General features: G+C 39.4%; 1 protein-coding gene and 1 pseudogene across 1 annotated transcript; one reads left to right on the forward strand and one right to left on the reverse strand.

Annotated features, from left to right (window-relative positions):
* The first annotated feature begins 127 nt into the window (after positions 1 to 127).
* On the forward strand, positions 128 to 17,819 carry LOC140950103 (alkaline ceramidase 3-like). The gene is made up of 12 exons (XM_073399281.1): positions 128 to 409; positions 2,285 to 2,395; positions 3,325 to 3,377; positions 3,600 to 3,652; positions 3,779 to 3,860; positions 4,369 to 4,404; positions 4,540 to 4,595; positions 5,117 to 5,161; positions 5,965 to 6,021; positions 6,894 to 6,998; positions 11,695 to 11,740; positions 13,634 to 17,819. The coding sequence occupies exons 1-12, from the start codon at positions 298 to 300 to the stop codon at positions 13,760 to 13,762; spliced, it is 885 nt and encodes a 294-aa protein (XP_073255382.1). The 5' UTR covers positions 128 to 297; the 3' UTR covers positions 13,763 to 17,819.
* LOC140950093 (uncharacterized) lies at positions 10,033 to 11,047 on the reverse strand (annotated as a pseudogene).
* Positions 17,820 to 17,836: the final 17 nt, after the last annotated feature.

The raw sequence follows: 17,836 nt of genomic DNA on the forward strand, positions 1-17,836 counted from the left end.
GGTTAACTTTTTTGCGTTAATCAGCTGATTTACGAAACGAGGGCTCAAACTCAGCTATTTGCATTTGGCATTTTGGAGGTAAGCCGCTGACTCTTTGTTGTATTTTGTTACATTTGCGGACCATGCGTGCCTTTTGCGGTTCGCACCTTCGCGCGGGGTACAACAACAACGTAACCTAATTAGCATTATTCGCGGAGATCATGAACCTCGTAAGTGGAGTCTTTAGGGGCGTGAGCATACATTACAATTACAGACGCGAACAAATATCTGCAAAACATTGCTAAGGACACGTCAAATATGCCGCCCCTAACTGCGGACAGTAACACGGAAGGATTCTGGGGCGAAGCAACTGCCACGATCGATTGGTGTGAGGAAAACTATGCCGTGTCATCATTCCTTGCTGAGTTTTGTAAGTGTTTATTGAATTGGTTCGGTGATCTAAAATACAAGCAGGTGTCGAATACCACTTTTGCAAAACCATTTCCAGAATTGAAGCGTGCACCTTTGCTGCGAAATCGAACGTTCGTGCAAAGAGGCAGGCCTATCGAATCGATCAACCGCGGATATAAGGATCTAGAAATTGGGTTTAAAGATCAGGATATTTTTAAACTTCTTCTGAAACTCCACAGGCTACTTTCTTTTCGCGAAAAAGGTGTCACTTGATTGACCATTCAAACTAAAATATTGTTGGAGTTTTTGTGGAAGAACAACAATCTTTTATCATAATAACGAAAAACAACAGCCTCTTATATCACTCTATAAGATGTACCTGAGTGCTGAGTGACGTATTTTTACCAAAGGTATCTTCTCTGAGCTGTGAAAAAAATACAAATACGACAACGACAGAATAATTTGGAATGCGTTGAATACGAGCGCTATCAGATACACTCAGACAGATATAACCCGCATCAACTGATGTAACCTTAATTATATCTAGTAATAAGCATGTTCCTCCCCTTTCACTTCAACGTTACACTGGCTTTGTCACATAAAGTTGAATATACGAAAATTGCTATTGATCTTGAAAGTCAAATTTGGCGACTTGAAATCATTTACTTCCAAAAATTTAACAATAGTTTGTAGATACAGTGGTAATGAAAGCCAGCAAGAATCAGAGATGACAACAACTCTGCTGCAGTTCATGTTGGGAGCTCTCCCACCATGCACAATCTTTTGTTTTAGTTTGCAAATTTTTACTGAAAAAATTAATGGAATGTTTCTATTGGTCAGTTTATACAAAATGATCAAAAGACTATTGTTTGTGATGTTCTACTCCAAAAAATGCTAACTGAAGATGTTATGATGGACTATAGCTCAACAGATGTTTTTTTGTTTTTTTTTTTTGAATTAGCCCTCTTTTTATCTTGTATCTTTTCTTTATCAAGTGTAAGGCCAGCTGTTAATTTGACACACACCCTTTATAAACAATAATTAACATATTACATGAAGTCCATTATTTACTCTAGAGAAATATTCCTTTTCATATTATGTTGTGGAAGGTCTTTTTTATCTTTGGTTAAAATTCTATTTTCCTCTGTCTTGAGTTATGGTAACTAATGATAATAAGTTTCAAACAAAGAAAAATAAAATTTGAACCACAACATGTATGCATAATTTATGAATAAACAATACAAAAGACAAGAGAACATCACATGACCTGAATTGGAGAAACAGGATGAAAAAGCTCAAATGTCTATTGCAATCACCACTTTGTTTGTTATTGTTTCTTGAGAAATTGAATTTTGTATTGTGCATTTCTATGTGTGTTTTTATTGGCAGTTTCAGCAAAGTTTTGCTGTCGGGTTTGTGTAAAGTAAGATGTAGTACTTCGTAGCTCACCCAGTCGTTTTATCCCGGGCAGCGGGGGGGGTGGCTACTCCATCTAATTGCCTGTATAGGGGCAGAGACTTCATATACTTTGAAACTATGCGAAATCACTACCCTTTCTTATACCTGAACCCTGAAAAAAGGATCAACTCCTATTGGGTGGAACCTTCCTGTACAGGCCATTGTTTGGCGTACTCTCCCCCCCCCCCTGTGGGTTTGTACCTCTGGGCGGAGGCTACTCCCCTATAACAATTTATTGCTTTGTTCAGTGCCCCACAGGTATTTTATAAACTTTTCCCACAAAAATGATATGCCTGCAAAAATCTGTGCGTATTTAAGCTACATATGTTCCCTTGGCTCTGTGAGTATGCATTATGTTTAATCTAAATTTTTTCCTGAATTTTTTTTCCTTTTGTCTTTCTTCCTTCCTCCTTTCCTTCTTCTTTTATTTCTTTAGGGAACACAATTAGCAACTGGTTGTTTTTGTTACCAACATTATTTGGAGCATGGCTATCATGGAAAACCAAATTGGAAAGACGCTACACCCTAACATTCATTTCATTATTTGGTGAGCCAATTAAACTGAAATTTGTATTGAAAAAAAAAAAACCTTCAAGGTTGAAAATATATCAGTGTGCAGTATTTCCTTGAATAATCACTAAGGTTCTAAAAAGCTCTTGCCCCTAAATGCACACCCACCCTCTCAACCAAACAAGCCAATAAGTTCCCCTTGAATAAATGAGTGGCTGAACTGGAGGGGGGGTGAACATACTGCCATATATGGGCTTTATAGGTATGTGCCGCCCTAAAGGCAAGGGTATGGTTTTCAAGCAGTTGCCTCTGGGATAGGGTAAATAAATCAGAGAGTTTGGGTCTAGAATAGGGTATCATTTTCCAGGAAACTGATCAATTCGTTGAAGATTTTAGTCTAGACTAGGGAAACCAGGAATTGCCACTCAAAAGAATAAAAGAGATCAATTCGGCAAGTTTGAATTAACGCAACCCAGCCTAAAAGCTACTCTTAGATAGGGGGATGTGGGGAGTTTAGCCTAGTATAGCGTCACAAAATTCAGCTGAACTAGCTGTGGTATAGGCTAAGGGTTCCAGTGTGTCAGTGGCACATTCCCACCCAAAACGGTGACGTGGCAGGTGTCAAAGTCCCTTTACTTCTCTCCCTTGATCTCCCACCCTTTGTCTCTTCGTTCCGATCCCCCACCCCTTTCGATGCCTATTGTAGAGGCTATTGTTGCAAACAAATTTCCTTGAGTGTTTATTCAATTTGCATATTTAGCTATAAATTGTTTATTACAGATGTAAAAAAAGTAAGAAAGACAGCTTTTTTTGTTCTCAGTTTAAGACCACAATATGTATTTTAGCTAGACTGCATTTTTGAGACTGAGTAAATAGTTTTGGATGGCTGAACATGACACAGATTAACAAAGAGAGTGTTAAGGAGAAATGGTATTAGTAAAGTTGTTGTTTTTGTTGTTTCTTCAGTTGTGGGAATAGGATCCCTTTGCTTCCATGCTACATTGCTGTATGAAATGCAGGTGAGATTTTGTTTAACAGCAAAAAGCTTCTTTATCAATGTGGGAAAATCTGGGGGTGATGACCGACCATCAGCCTGCACCTCATGTAAAAACTGAAACCAGAATAAGCTCTGTCTTCAATTTGGGGCTCCATGCCCTTGTGTTTGCATTTTAAATTTTTTTGCTTAGTAATACAATCTTTACTTTCTGACCAATGCAATATTATTGGTTTCTTCATTGTAGCTTCTCGACGAACTTCCAATGATTTATTGTACTTGCATCATGATATTCTGCATGTAAGTATATTTTTTATACCCTTTCTTGTGTCACAAATCATCAAATACATGCATCAATTAACCTTTAAAGTCTTAGGTAAGATAATTTATGTATGGCATTTTTTTTTCATGTCTTGTTTTTCTCAGCTGTCAGTGTTCTTATCACCCAAGGCAACACAACACCACTCTCTTGTTGGTCCTTATCTTTTGTTGCTCTATGATTACTTTGGTAAGTAACCATACATGAGACATGTTAATACTAGCTGTTGAGAACTGCTGATTGACTAGCTTGATGACTAGGCAGTTAACAATTAACAAATAATAAATGTATCATCATTAGTTGTTTGATCACTCAGATTGACTGTTTTGTTTTGTGAATTTGAGTATGTGTGATCTGTTGTGTGTGTAAGTTCGATGGTTGATCCTTTAAAATTATTGGACTGATTGATCATCTTTTGCTGTAACTGCAATTAAACAACTGGTTGAATTAGACTGATTATGATATGACTCGTTGGAGTTACTGTTTTTAATGCTTATTCGATTTGTTCCTTGATCAATTTTTTTGACTGAAATTCTCTTAAGTGACTGTGTAATAGTTTACTATTTCTTTGCTTTTATTGATTTATTTATTGATCAATGACTAATTTTCGTATAATGTTTGATTGATTTTTATTGCTTTCTTGATTCTTTTGTAGCAGTTGTAATTGGCTAATAATGTTAATCTGCTCTTTTTACAGGTGTATTTAACAATAACAAATCCCCTTGTATTCCAGGTATAAGGCAAAATTAATGTTGATATTGATTCTAAATTGAAATTTATAACTCATTTAATTTCTTGTGCACTGTTAAGGCCATCAGTCTGCACTAATTCAGCTAACAATGGTGCCATGATGTCTGTCTTCTTTCAGTGGGCCTATGGAATTCTTGTTGCAGCTCTGGTTGTTGTTGCTCTAATGTCTTGCAGGTAAGGGCAGCATTCTTTGAGCACAAAATTATTATTCTGTAAAGACATGCATCTGTTTTACCAATGGATTCTCTTTTACATGATCTGAGAAACGAAATGGTATATTTCCCAGGGGAGGGACTCCCATTTCAAAAGGGAAGGATACTTGTCTGAAAATTGGCCCAGGATTATTCACCCCCTTCCCCTTCCTGGGGATATTTTCAGGCTGTGCCTCACATGTTTATTTTGCAAATACATTAATTTTGCAGGATTGTCACCAGAGGTTGTTTCTTTTTCACTCCTTTATGGTATCTAAAGATACTTTTTGGAATTCATCCAAAATCAGTGCATGATAACTCATGTAGAAGTCAGCAAGAAGAAGATTGTGATATCAAATATATCAAAATTCAGAATAAAACTAATGTGCCCCCCCTCCACCCCACTCTCCCTAATGGCTTGGGAAAATACATTTTACCCAGATTGCCTTTTTTAAATATTACAGATTTTATCAGCCTAAAATTGCCCTTTTATTTTCATTTCAGAAAACACAGAGGTTCTTGGAAGCTTGTAACCATATCGCTTGTTAGGTATTAAATACTTTTTCACCAATAGCCAGTGTAAAATTTCATGCAAGAAGTAGGAGGTCAGCATTGTTATCACTAAGAACCAATGCCATGTATGTCAGGTCATGCAATCAATGTGGCACAGTTATTATGCATGTACTGAAAAGTTTAGGGAGTTTTTATCCTTGGCAGAAATTTGGATTCACCTTGACTCTACAGTGGAATTCAAAGTCAAAATGCATTCCATGCATTGAAAAAATACTCTGGTATTTAAGATTATGTGCAGTATATATGGTTGCCAATATTCTTAAAGTTATCTGGTCCCAAACCTGATCCTGTATTAAGTAAACCTTTATAAAGTGGTCACCTGCTATCAAGCAGACACTTGCCAATGTCAATTCAAATATTTTTGTCAGCGATTGATTCATAGGGAGGCTCAGAGGGGGCCCCTTCTTCTGAAATTGTGTTAAAATATTTAAGAATTTTTAGTAAAACTAATTTTTGGATGCTGCAGATGCTGCCAGAGCTCTCTTGACACCAACTAAAAAGAACTATTAAGTCTTCCCACTCCCTCTTTTCGGGTTTTGCCCTTGTTTTTTGTCTTCACCTGTACTTAATTGTGAACCTGCTGTCATAAGCTATCAGATGGTTGACCTTGGTAAAAATTCTCATGCCATCTCAACACAATTGAATCACAGTCATCATAAAATTTCATGCAGTAAATTATTGTACCTTTCCATATTGTGAACCATACCTTATGATAATTTTACATGTGAATGAATATAGTATATTATTGTGTTCTATTTCTATTTTGAATCCACTTTTAGCTATGCCACTGGATTTATTTTTTGGAACATTGACAACAACTTTTGCTCCTCTGTGAGGTAAGAGGTACTACAAAATGTCAGTTCCAGCATTAAAAGGCTGACTTCCCTATATAATATACAGTCGAACCTCTATGTGCAACCAGCTCCTGTAAGTGACCGCCTCCCATAAGCGACCACCAATCCAAAACACTGAAATTTTCCCAGTCAAAGCCTTACAGTTAGAACCTGTAGTAAATGACCACCTCCTGTAAGCGACGGCGACCACTTTATGGGCTTGACAGTTAAGCATTTTACAGTGTTTTTAGCCTCTTGTGAGCTACCACTTGATGCATTCTCTGATCTCTATGTTTGCTGTGTGCACTCTGCTACTAAGAATATACGAAGAACTTTACTGACAACATGGAACTACACATGGCGTGACTTAGACAATGCATGCAATAAACAATTATCTTCCATAAAGTAGAAGTGTCTGGACCTCTTCTCGGAAGAGACCCCCTGTGGTTCGATTCTTGTTAATATAGGCGACCACTCAGTCTTTGCATTTTGGGTGATCGCTTACAGGAGGTTCGACTGTTTATTTATATATATCTGTAGGTGGTATGTGCATTGCAAAAGGCATGATGGGTATAGATTTCAACCATCTTAAGGTACGGAAAAATGGGCAACAAGAAACGCGCAACTTGTCTTGCAACATTGCTGAAAAACAAGTTGAATAGTGATGTTACACGTTTTACCACTCACGTTCAAACCTGTTAACAACCTGATTTGTTGCAAGACAGGTTTGATGGGGGTGGTAAAACGCGCAACATCGCTATTCAACTCATTTTGTAGCAATGTTACAGGACAAGTTCCGCGTTGTTTGTTGCCTGTTTTTCCATACATTTAGCCTTTTCAGGGCGTCAATTTTATTCTTGTTTAATTCCTTGCAGATTGCTACGAAATCAATTCCCTGTACCCATGAGACCATTCTTACAACTACACGCCGTATGGCACACTCTAGCAGCTATAGGATCTTACTATCACATTCTCTTCAGGTATGTAAATAAAATATAAATTCTCTTTACAAAAATCTTCAGTCCGTTCAGGAGATCATAACCCTGAGAGAGTAACTGCCATGTACTTGTTTCACGGCGTTTTCACTGACCAGTGTATTTTTAGAACTGTTGGAACGGTTAGAACAGTTCTGACGCAGAACTAGTTTAGCTGAATTTTGCTACCCTACACCAAGGAGGCCATAGAAATTGTTTGTATTCAGTCCGTTCAGGAGATCATAACCCGGAGAAAGTAATTTCCATGTACTTGTTTCACGGCGTTTTCACAGACCAGTTTATTTTTAGAACTGTTGGAACGGTTAGAACAGTTCTGACGCGAATTTAGAATACAGTCAAACCTCGTTAATATGGACACTAAGGAGGCCATAGAAATTGTTTGTATTTACGGGGTGGCCGTATCAGAAGCGGGTTGAATTTAGAGAAAATGTAAGGGCTTTCTTTCCCCAGGGTCAAAGCAAACTGTCTGTGGTAATTAGGTGTCCGTAAAGCGGGGTTTGAGTGTATCGATTAAGTCAGGAAAACCTACCTGTCCTACTGACCTTTTATTACGTTTAGTTTTCCTTTTTGATATCTTATACTTCGAATACGCTTATAGACGGGGAAGAAAATACCATTGTCGTTGGAAAAATTACTCTAAAATATATCTTAAAATAAACTGGTCCCCCTCGAAAACGCCTGAGAGCGTAATCCTGGGAATTCCTGGTGGGGATATACCGCCGGGTCCTCGAAATTCTGACCCTACTTGAGTAGTACACCCTAGGTTGTCCGTGTGGGGTGGGGGATGGGTACCTTGGGAACTGACTGATGCATAAATTCTAAACGCATGGCGAACGTATAAAAGAAAACTTTCCAACAAATCGCCATTAACCGGCCCAAGAGATCTAGAGTTAGCAATAATTACAACCCAGAAACAGGAAAAATCAGTCATCATTATTTTAACCTGCGAAAACAGTCGTTTCTCCTCGCTCTTCGCCGCTGAGGACGTTTCGCGCGAAACGCCCCCAGCGGCGAAGAGCGAGGAGAAGCGGCTGTTTTCTTGTGTTTTCTGTTTTTTTGTGTGCATTGTGCTGCTATCGGCTTAAACTAAGGGTGCGTTTCTTTAAAAAAATCCAAGATTGGATTCTTAATCCGAGATCATGCGGATTCGTTATTTTTAAAGACACGAAAAATCCGAAAATGGATTTTTTTTTCAATTAGCCGTAACGACCCCAGCATGCAGTTCGCGTGTTTTGGGGGGAGTTTTCAAAATGGCGGAAAGTTTTGGTTTGATGTTTGAACTGTTCGAAGAAGTCCTTGCCGATGACCTTGAACAACAACAGGTTCTTTTAGGAGCCGATGACGAAGCAGTTTTATTCCTTTTGGCGGCCGGACAGCTCGTCCGAAAAGAACACGTTCGCACAAAGAATTTTTACGAAATAACCGTACCTAGTTACATACCGGAGGACTTCCGAAGTCACTTCCGCATGTCACGGCATACAGTTACAGTTCTCGAACATTTGCTTTCGGTCCACGGCGACTTACCTCAATACACCGGCGATAGAGGAAGACCACCGGTCGAGTTAAGAAAGCAAATCCTTATTACGCTGTGGATTCTTGGGAATCCAGAATGTTTACGCTCTGTTGCCGATCGATTTGATGTTTGCAGGGCAACTGCGTACAGAGTCTACAAACGAGTTTGCAAAGCAATAGTGAGGAACTTAATGGATGAGTTTATCAAGTTTCCAACTGGTCTAAAAGCCCAAGCGGTGATGGAGGCCTTTGAAGAGAAAAAGGGTTTTCCGGGTGTTTTGGGGGCTATTGATGGCACCCACATACCAATCAAAGCACCACATAACAATCATGAACAATACATAAATCGCAAAGGTTTCTTTTCCGTCCAACTACAAGTCATTTGTGACCCGGATTTATTCATAACCGATGTTTTCTGTGGTTACCCTGGTTCAGTACACGATGCTCGCGTGTTTCGTAATTCTCCGATCTGCCGAGAAGTTGAAGTGAACCCAGACAATTATTTTCCTGGCAACTCCCACATTTTGGGAGACGCAGCATATCCCTTGAAGAGGTGGCTGTTGACCCCATTTCGAGACAACGGACGTTTGACTGCTCAACAAAGACGTTACAATACTGCCCACAGTTCCACCAGAATGGTGGTTGAGAGGTCCATAGGGCTTTTTAAGAACAGGTTTAGGAAGCTAAAAACAATGATGGATGTTGACAAAATTGAGGACATACCGGAAATTATTGTATCCTCTTGCATCTTACACAACATTTGCATTATTGAAGATGACATCGATGATTTTTTAGATGACTCTAATGATGATGATGACAATGATGACAATGATGATGACATCTTTCCACCAGGTGTAGGAGCAGTTGATAAGAGAAACATGATAATGAGACTGATCCCATAAACCTAGCATTTATAAGTGGTTTATGTATTGATACCTTTTGTACTGTGGTGTTTTCATGAACACTTCTTTCATAGGTGGTGTATGTCATTCATAAAGTTTATACTGTATAATAGTCTTTTTGCTATAAATATCAATATTTTATTTGTTTTTAAAAGTATATAAGAAAATAGTAGAGCCATGTACATGGATCACTTTATACTACCTGAAACATTTATGGTGTTGCTTGAAATGTAAACTTTCAACACAAATGTAACAGCCTAATACTCTGACAGTCCAGGTTGCTTGTGTCACGCACAGAAAGGAGGAAGTGCGTGACACAAGTGATCTGAAGCATCTGAGAATCAGGCTAAAAAAAGTAAAGGATATAAATAATATCAAAACCAGTTTAGTTAGGCCCTCTCACCTAATGTTGCTGTTGTAGTTCCTTGTATGTATGTGATAAAAAAAAACATACAACTTGCAATAATACTGTTAACATGTATGATATAATAAACTTTTAGATAACTCAATACTGACAACAAACTCAGGTTTACTGTATCTATGTTCATGTTTGTGGTCAAATAATCCCATGTTCTGCAACACAATAAAAAATTATGGAATCAAGGTTACTCTTTGTTCAATGATTTTTCAAAAACATTCAAAAATCGGCCCATGAGTGCCATGCGTTCATTGTGCATATTTTCAAACTTTTTAATCTTTTCCTTTTCTTCCTCTTTCCTGTCTTGTGTAAATTCCTTAAAGAGCCCAACGAGGTCTTCTCTTTTCTTCCGCTCTGGTAACTTCTTTTTCTTTGCTTTTGTAACCACAGGCTCCTCTGTGTCACTACCTGTGGAACTCAATGTGGAACTGGAATTTTTAACACTCTTGACTGCATCTTTGCTCCGTTTACCATCAATGTTGCTGCACAATGTTTTTGGAGCGATGGCATCATCTTTCGAAAATATTTCGTGAAGTTCGTCATAGAAGTTGCATTTCTTTCGGTCATTTCCGCTGACTTTGTTGTGATCAACACAAGCAACATAACTTCTCTTCAGATTTTTCAATTTCGTCTCACACGCCTTGGCATTAAAGAACACTCCGTTCTTCTTTAATTCTTCGCTGATTTCTTCCCACAGGGACTTGTTCTTTTTGTTTATATCTTTAAATCGTTCTCTGCGTTCGACATAGCAGGAAATTAACAACAGCACATCAGCTCTAGACCAGCGTACAAGAGCTCTCGATTCGCCTTCGGTGCCTTCACTCGACTGACTGAATGTGGCTGCAGCTGTTTCCAAAGAAGAAAAACTTGGACCAGGCTAAGGTGATACTGATCTGACTGTTTCATGGCTGAACTGTGATGCCTGCGGTGGTGGAAACATGAACTGAGGAAGATAAGGTTGAATGCCCGGTTGAACGTGGCTTTCGTTCCACTGATATTCTGGATATTCACCTGCAGATAAACTGTGCGTCCAATATTGTCCTGTAGATAGAAATAAAAGATGCCAAGACGCATCAAACATCCGGAAAATTTATAAAAATACGTACAGGACGGAAAATTTCGGTGAAACTACACAAAAAAACTCACCTTGTTTATTCGCCATGGCCGGCAGCAGCTAATATTTACAACAAAATGGCGGGAATGTGGCGGATTTTAAGAAGACGACCGCTTGCCAAACGTACTGCTTTTTGTATCCGTGCAATAAAGAAACGCATGGATCATGAATCCTAAAAATCCGGGTTTAGATTTGATCTAATGAATCCACTCGGAGTGTGGATTCTATAGATTCAAAATCCATTTTCGGATTTTATTAAAGAAACGCAAAATCCGTTTTTGGATTCAAGAATCCGGATTTGGATTTTTTTAAAGAAACGCACCCTAAGGTTGCTTATGGAAAACTATCTGCACATTTTCAAGCATTTTTCTGGTGCAAATAACTTTGTTTTTCAGTAAATCTTAAAAAGTGGTCTCTAGTAATTGTAAATTAACAAATTTATTATATGGCTGAATCCGCGAGCGGGCAAGATGGGCCCGCTCGGGATTTCCCGCGTTGTTCCCGCAAGAAAAAAGTTCTCTTTTTGGCCATATAGTAAATCCCTTAGTGACCAAGCATGTTTGGTCAAGATGGCTAGATATTGGCCTAGTTCTTTTTTGCGTCTTTATTGACCGAGACGAAGTCGGGTTCAATGAAAACGCAAAAAAGAACTTGGCTAATATTAAGGCATCTTGATCTCACTCTTGGTCAATAACTCATATATGACATTCATTCCATTCGCTTTTCATTCTTTAGCATAGATCTAAGGCTGCGATGCCTTGGAAGATCCCCCGCACTCAAGGTTTGTTGCTGAATATCTTATCAGAAATATCTCTTATTGTGTCCTAGATTATTGCTCCCGCAGGGACCTCGCCCAGAAGGCGAAATCCCGAGGAGGCACTCTAGTAACTCGCGGTTATATTAAGGAAAGTACTTACAGTCGAAATATACAGTCATACAGTCAATATAGAAAAAAATTCGATTTGCTTGAACAGGGGCCGCGAGGAATCGGTAGGTAATGATGACGTTTCTATTGTTTGCGCCCGCAAGTACTAAATGTTTAGGATGACGTAAAGACAGAACATTCCGAAGGGACCGCTTAGGTAGATTTTGTGACATTTATTGTGCAGTCATACTGCGACACTCTTTTGCGTTACGTGTTATCAGTGACATTCTGTGGAGCAGTTGTTTCAGTGAAAGTTATGGACCAAAATTTTAACGACACTCGTTAAGCGCAGAAGAAGTTATAAGGTGCGCATAACTGTGTATAATATATAAACACTTGGAGAGTTTGCCAGACACGAGTTCACAAATCTTTCATTGGAAACCTTGCCAGACACTCTTTCTCTCTCTTTGACCGGAATGAGACTCAGCCCCAAACAAGCAAGACGAGTGAACAACGGCTAGCTTCTCACTAGCAGAACGATGGACGATTACAGAAATTCGCCGACAATCAAATTCTGTGCTGACTTATCCCCTGCTCGCAGATGTCTTTCCGCTATAAAGTTTAAAATAAGACTAGAATGCGCGAGTGTGAATTGATCAAACGTCCTTTTAATTTCTAAGGCTTCCTTTCCGGCAAATAAAATGAACTGAATGTAAAAAGTGAAAGCGAAATAGCGAAAAATTCAACTTCTAATTAAATCTTTTCTTATGGTTTAGAATAAACTAGTCTCGAAACTGAGAATGTTTTGATCAAAGCTATGTAAATCGACCTGAAACTGTGCATGGAACCTTGCGTTTCCTGTATTTATCTCACCTATTGTATGGAATATGTAAGAAAATCTTCCTTATGAATCAGTATATTTCAAAAAGCTACACAACGAGCAAGAATGCTATTGACTGACAATATACAGAACGGGGGCAGCTGTAGTGTCAACTATTACTGTTACATTTAAATTGATAAGGCACCGCGATGCTTTATATAACCTGCGTAGCTGCGTAGCAAACGTTTCCGTGTGCTTTCGGAGCAAAGAAAAGACGTGCGGAAAATCGGCCGAGTAAAAGAGGAGGGAGAAGGAGGGAAAGGAAGGAAACCTCCCCTCTCCCTCACCCTGTTTCCTTTTTTGGCTCTCGCTCAATTTTTCGCACGGTCAAAAGCGAAAATCCCGTTTCTAGGTCTTTTTTGCTTTGTTCTGAAACCGCACGGAGACGCTTGCTACGCAGGCTCTCTCGGTGCGGCGCTTATTTGAAGGCTAAGCATTTTCACAGGCGGCGCTTGTTGCTGTTGTTGCTTTTTCTTCCTTTTGTTAGAGAAACGATACGAACAATTGTAAGACATAACAATAGGTTAGTTTTAACAGTCTATGCCCGCTTCCAGATCCAAACCTATAGCAATAACCGTAAATAAACAATTAAAATCGATAAGCGCCCATTGTTGCTGGTATAGGTTGCGGTGTTTTTATATATTTTGATCCTAAGTACGGCGCTTATTGGCTTATCGGTGGTCCATAAAGGCCCAACAAATGTACCAATCAGATCATGGCAGCATTGACCGCGGGAAAACTCTTGCGAGCCAGTCACGATCAGTGACGACTGCTTTTGGTTTCACTGCAAGCCAATCAGCCAATCCAGCCAATCACAGAGCGCAGCATTGCAAACCAGAGCTAGTTCGAAGTTGCTTTCGATATCCAATTGAATTTTGGATACTCATATGAAGACTGTGTTAATCGTGATATATTGTTTTATTCTTCAGCTTTACCGTGATTGGCTTCCCTTTGTCTACTCAAAAGATGCTCTGTCAAATGGCGTTCTCCCGACCGTGGCCCAGAAGGCAGCCATTTTTCTACTGCTGTTTGGTCTTATCTTGAAACTCTTGAAATAGGATGGAATTCGTACAGCATTTACTTAGGTAGTCTACTTGTTTAAAGGTACTTTAGAAGGGACTTTAAGCAAATCTCTACTGCGACCTCTTCTACGGCGGTCGTGGATGCGTTGTCCTGGGTAGATACGTCACCCTAGCCTGCCAAATTTCAACTGTAAACAAGCGGCGCCCAAATAGTTACCAAACGGGGTTTCTCGCTAATTTGCTTTCGCTGTTAGTAAAACGTAGGGAAGACGTACGTAATTACTAATTAGACCAGAAGCGTCAAATACTTTCTTGATAAACTGAGAAACAATCTATGATAGGTTTTAAAACCAGTGATTGTAAAAAAATAGGAGAAAAGGTGACTTTTATACTCACGTAGTAGCGACTACGCCAGAAGACAGGTCTTTACGTTGTAGGATTTGGTGCTACGGATTAGTAACATCGGTTTCCAGTCGCTTGAGTAGCGTAGGGCGATAGCCCGCCTGACGCTTATGTACAAAATTGTCCACGGTCTTTGTCGATATCTCCACTTCACCCCTCCTGCCAAGTGGTCGCCAAACACATCATACTTCTCATCTGTCCGATCTTCCTTTTTCCAACGCAGGCTGCGCTGTTTAAACTCAACCCAGTCATTTAAAGGTGGCCTATCTAATTTAACATTTCAAGGATTATTGACACCAGCCACTATTAGGACAAAGACCGCTGATCATACTTTTGTATCATATATATCCCGCCTGGGAGATTAATACGGCTATCGATTTATAATTTACAATTTAGAAAGGTCATTTCCAAGCATGTGCATTGCGTCATTTTTAAGCTTCTTTACCTCCAGTCGCTGTGGTGGAGGTCGTCGTAGCGGTGTGCTTAACTCCCTAGTAACTTCCGATTGATCCTCTGGCAGCATCGCTCTGTAAGATGTCTCCTCTTCACCAGTCTTCCCTCTTACTCTTTATGTTGTTACTTCACAGAGTTACCTGCAAATGAGGCTAGGTCGAAACGTTACAATTAATTTTGTTCTATTTATTTTGGAACTATATTTGAACAATCTCTTGACGAACAAAAAGATGAAAACTGCCCGATTTAAGGCCTTTTTCTATCTCGCCATTCTCTATTAGATTGAAAGATCGGAACGTTTAGTCGTAAATGGGTCGTAAAGTTTGACGGACAGTTTGCGCCGACAAATCGTAGCATTGAAATCGGTTTCAAGCTTGTCCTAGACTTAAACACAAGGATCAGGGTACTAGGTTACTGTTAATCGCAATAGTGGGCTGTCCACAGACTTTTTCTTTTTTTTCAAGAGCTTGATCCCCACTCCCTTCCGCTTGCGGTCAGTAAATCGCCGACGGTTTTTACTTTCATTCGCGCGCGTGACGATCTCTAAAGAGAAAACAGAGGGTCTGTGAATAGGGTAGCGCAATGTAAAAAATATAAGTGAGGGGTGAAATGATTCAACATAGATGTTTAGAAAATGAATTAAATTATTTAGCTACTAAGTAGAGGCAGAAACTTATAACTGGTAGAAGTAAATTTCGTACTCCAGTATAATATGGTGGGTAGAATGTTAGGTAAATTCTTTAAAATATGGTTGTGTAAGGTGAAAATTGGTCGAGAAATTTGTTCCCAAAAATTGCAGTGCTTCCCCACGGTTTCTAATGATTCTTTTGTGGTGGCAAATTGATAACTAGCTTTAATAAATTCCCGCAGGCTATGATATTTTCATATTTTTCAATAGGTAGGAAACTGTCACGGAAAATCGCAATAAATTAATATTTTTGCATGGGGTAATTAAATATCCATTCAGAAATTGGGTAGTCAGGAATTTCCTTACGTGGGTTTAAAATATGAATTTAATGAATTCTCCATACATATTAGTAAACTGAATTTTAATTAAGAGTATTTGTAACACTTCAGCTGCTAGCTGTTTAACAATTATTCCTCGAGCCCGAATGGGCTCTGAGTCAATAGTCCATGAGGCCGAAGACCGAATGGGCTATTGACTAAGAGGCCATGAGGGCGAGAGGAATAATTGTCTTAGTAAACTCCAACTAGTTGGTCAAAAATATCGAGAATAAAAATATTTTAGCTAGTTAAAAGGTAGACTTTAATCGTTTTTTTGCCGCCAAAAAAGCCCGCGCTTTTCGCTACTAGGGGGCTATAACATATAGCTTAGCAGTAGCTCAAACAATCAGAACGGAGCATTAATGATAGACCACTAGTTGGATTTTACTAAACAGTGTTATGCTGCGAATTCCCCCTATCTGCGTCGAACAACTCAGCCTGATCGTTTCTGAGCGTTCCGCCGAAAAATAAAATTGATAAAAGCTCTTCAACCTTATCACCAGGGTCCTCTCGTTTTGCAATATGTCACCGCCATATTGGAAAACGAGAAGTCCCTGGGGACGAGGTTGATAAATCCCAGCAGGAATAGCGGTTTCCCATTGGCCATTTAGAAATTGCGCGTAAGACTGGGTCGATTTTGTCCCGAATTGCATTATGGGACTGTTTTGGGACGCTGTGACGTCAGGTTACCACGGTAGCAATATTTCTGGATTACGGTAATCTTTCTTGACAGAGACGGCCATTTGCATTGTCGAACGATGGAAGAAACGTATGGGTTACCGTTTTGTTTCTCAGTGCAATCAAGCTTGGGAAAGTCATACATGTCCGCATTGTTTTCGCTTTTTTCTGCCATACAGTATTTGCTAAACCAAGGTTTTTTCAGATCCAGAAATTGCTAGAAATTTACTACCATAGCAACGTGACGTAAACGACTTCTCTTCTCTATACAGCCCAGTTTGTAAGCGAACAGCTTGTATAAAATGGCCACAGAAATTCGTGAAGGTAGTAGATAGTTAGCCTGCGTTGCAGCCGGCCCACGCACTAGTCTAAACCGTTTGTTGTATACAGTTGTTTCGAAAAAAGGTTGTCGGAAAAAGTGCACGCGACAATCCCGAAAGGTATTGAGGGTGGTTTTGAGTTTACTGTTCTTCAAAGAAATTTAAAAGAATGGCACGAGAGGCCATGGACGTATGTTTGCACGTGCTGAAGGAAAGCGAAAAAAGATGTCTTGACAGCTACAGTGTCTGGAACGGTGTATTGATCATATCCCATATTACCTTTCGGGATCGTCGCGTGCACATTTTTGCCGACAACCTCTCTCGAAATAGCTGTATACAGAAGGTTTAGAGCGTCTTGCGACGCAGGCAATAGATAGTCCGTTGTCTGTGTTTATGAATTAAGTTCTGAGTGTGTTGATGTCCGGTAAGTGCGCCATTGCACATATCGGAAGAGGTGTTGTTTTATTCCACAAGTTGTTGTAAAGTTTAAGTTAAAGCGAACATTATATTTATATTTATTATTCTTAGGTGATACTATAATATACAAGGTAGTATAATATCTAAGTTAAAACCTATTTATTTCGTTTTGTAACGTTGAATTATTTAGCGTTAAATGAAAGAATTTGTGTATACATCCAGACAAATTGGCCGACTTTGTTCGAAGACAAGCTACCACCAATTCACCATTGCCACATCTCTTATAACATTTGTTTGCCTCCCCCCACCACATACCCTGGGTGCCAGAGGCTTTTAATGCGCGGTTTCCGGTTTCGGTCAAGTCTTAAAAAGTGACCCGCGCGAAAAACTTCGCCCCTCGTGTCTTCGGCCTTCGGCCGAACACGTGTCGGCCTGTCGCTGACGAAACGAAGCTCCCCTTCACACGCGAGAAAAAACCTCTGGTACCCAGTGTACCCACCACAATAAAAGTTGCATAACCCTAGTTTTCAATTTCTCCTGGTTATTACAAGCATCCCAAGATAAATTGAAGAAAACGCTTGTGCAAACTTTTGGGGAACAAACAAGGTGAATTATGAACAGCTCCGCCCGGTACACCCCGTGTACGTAGAGTGCGTACTAAGTTTCATAAGTGATCACCCATTTGTATAGCGTGTGCATTAGTTTATTTGTTTTTCACCAGACATTGTTTTTGTTTTGTAACGTATTTATTGTGCTTGGTGTCATTTCCCTCGCTTAGAGCAAAGCTTCACAAATAAATTTACCACGTTCAGTAAGTTGTATGCTTGTTGTAGTT

This window comes from Porites lutea, chromosome 10 (assembly GCF_958299795.1).
Source record: "Porites lutea chromosome 10, jaPorLute2.1, whole genome shotgun sequence".
NCBI classification, from domain to species: domain Eukaryota; kingdom Metazoa; phylum Cnidaria; class Anthozoa; order Scleractinia; family Poritidae; genus Porites; species Porites lutea.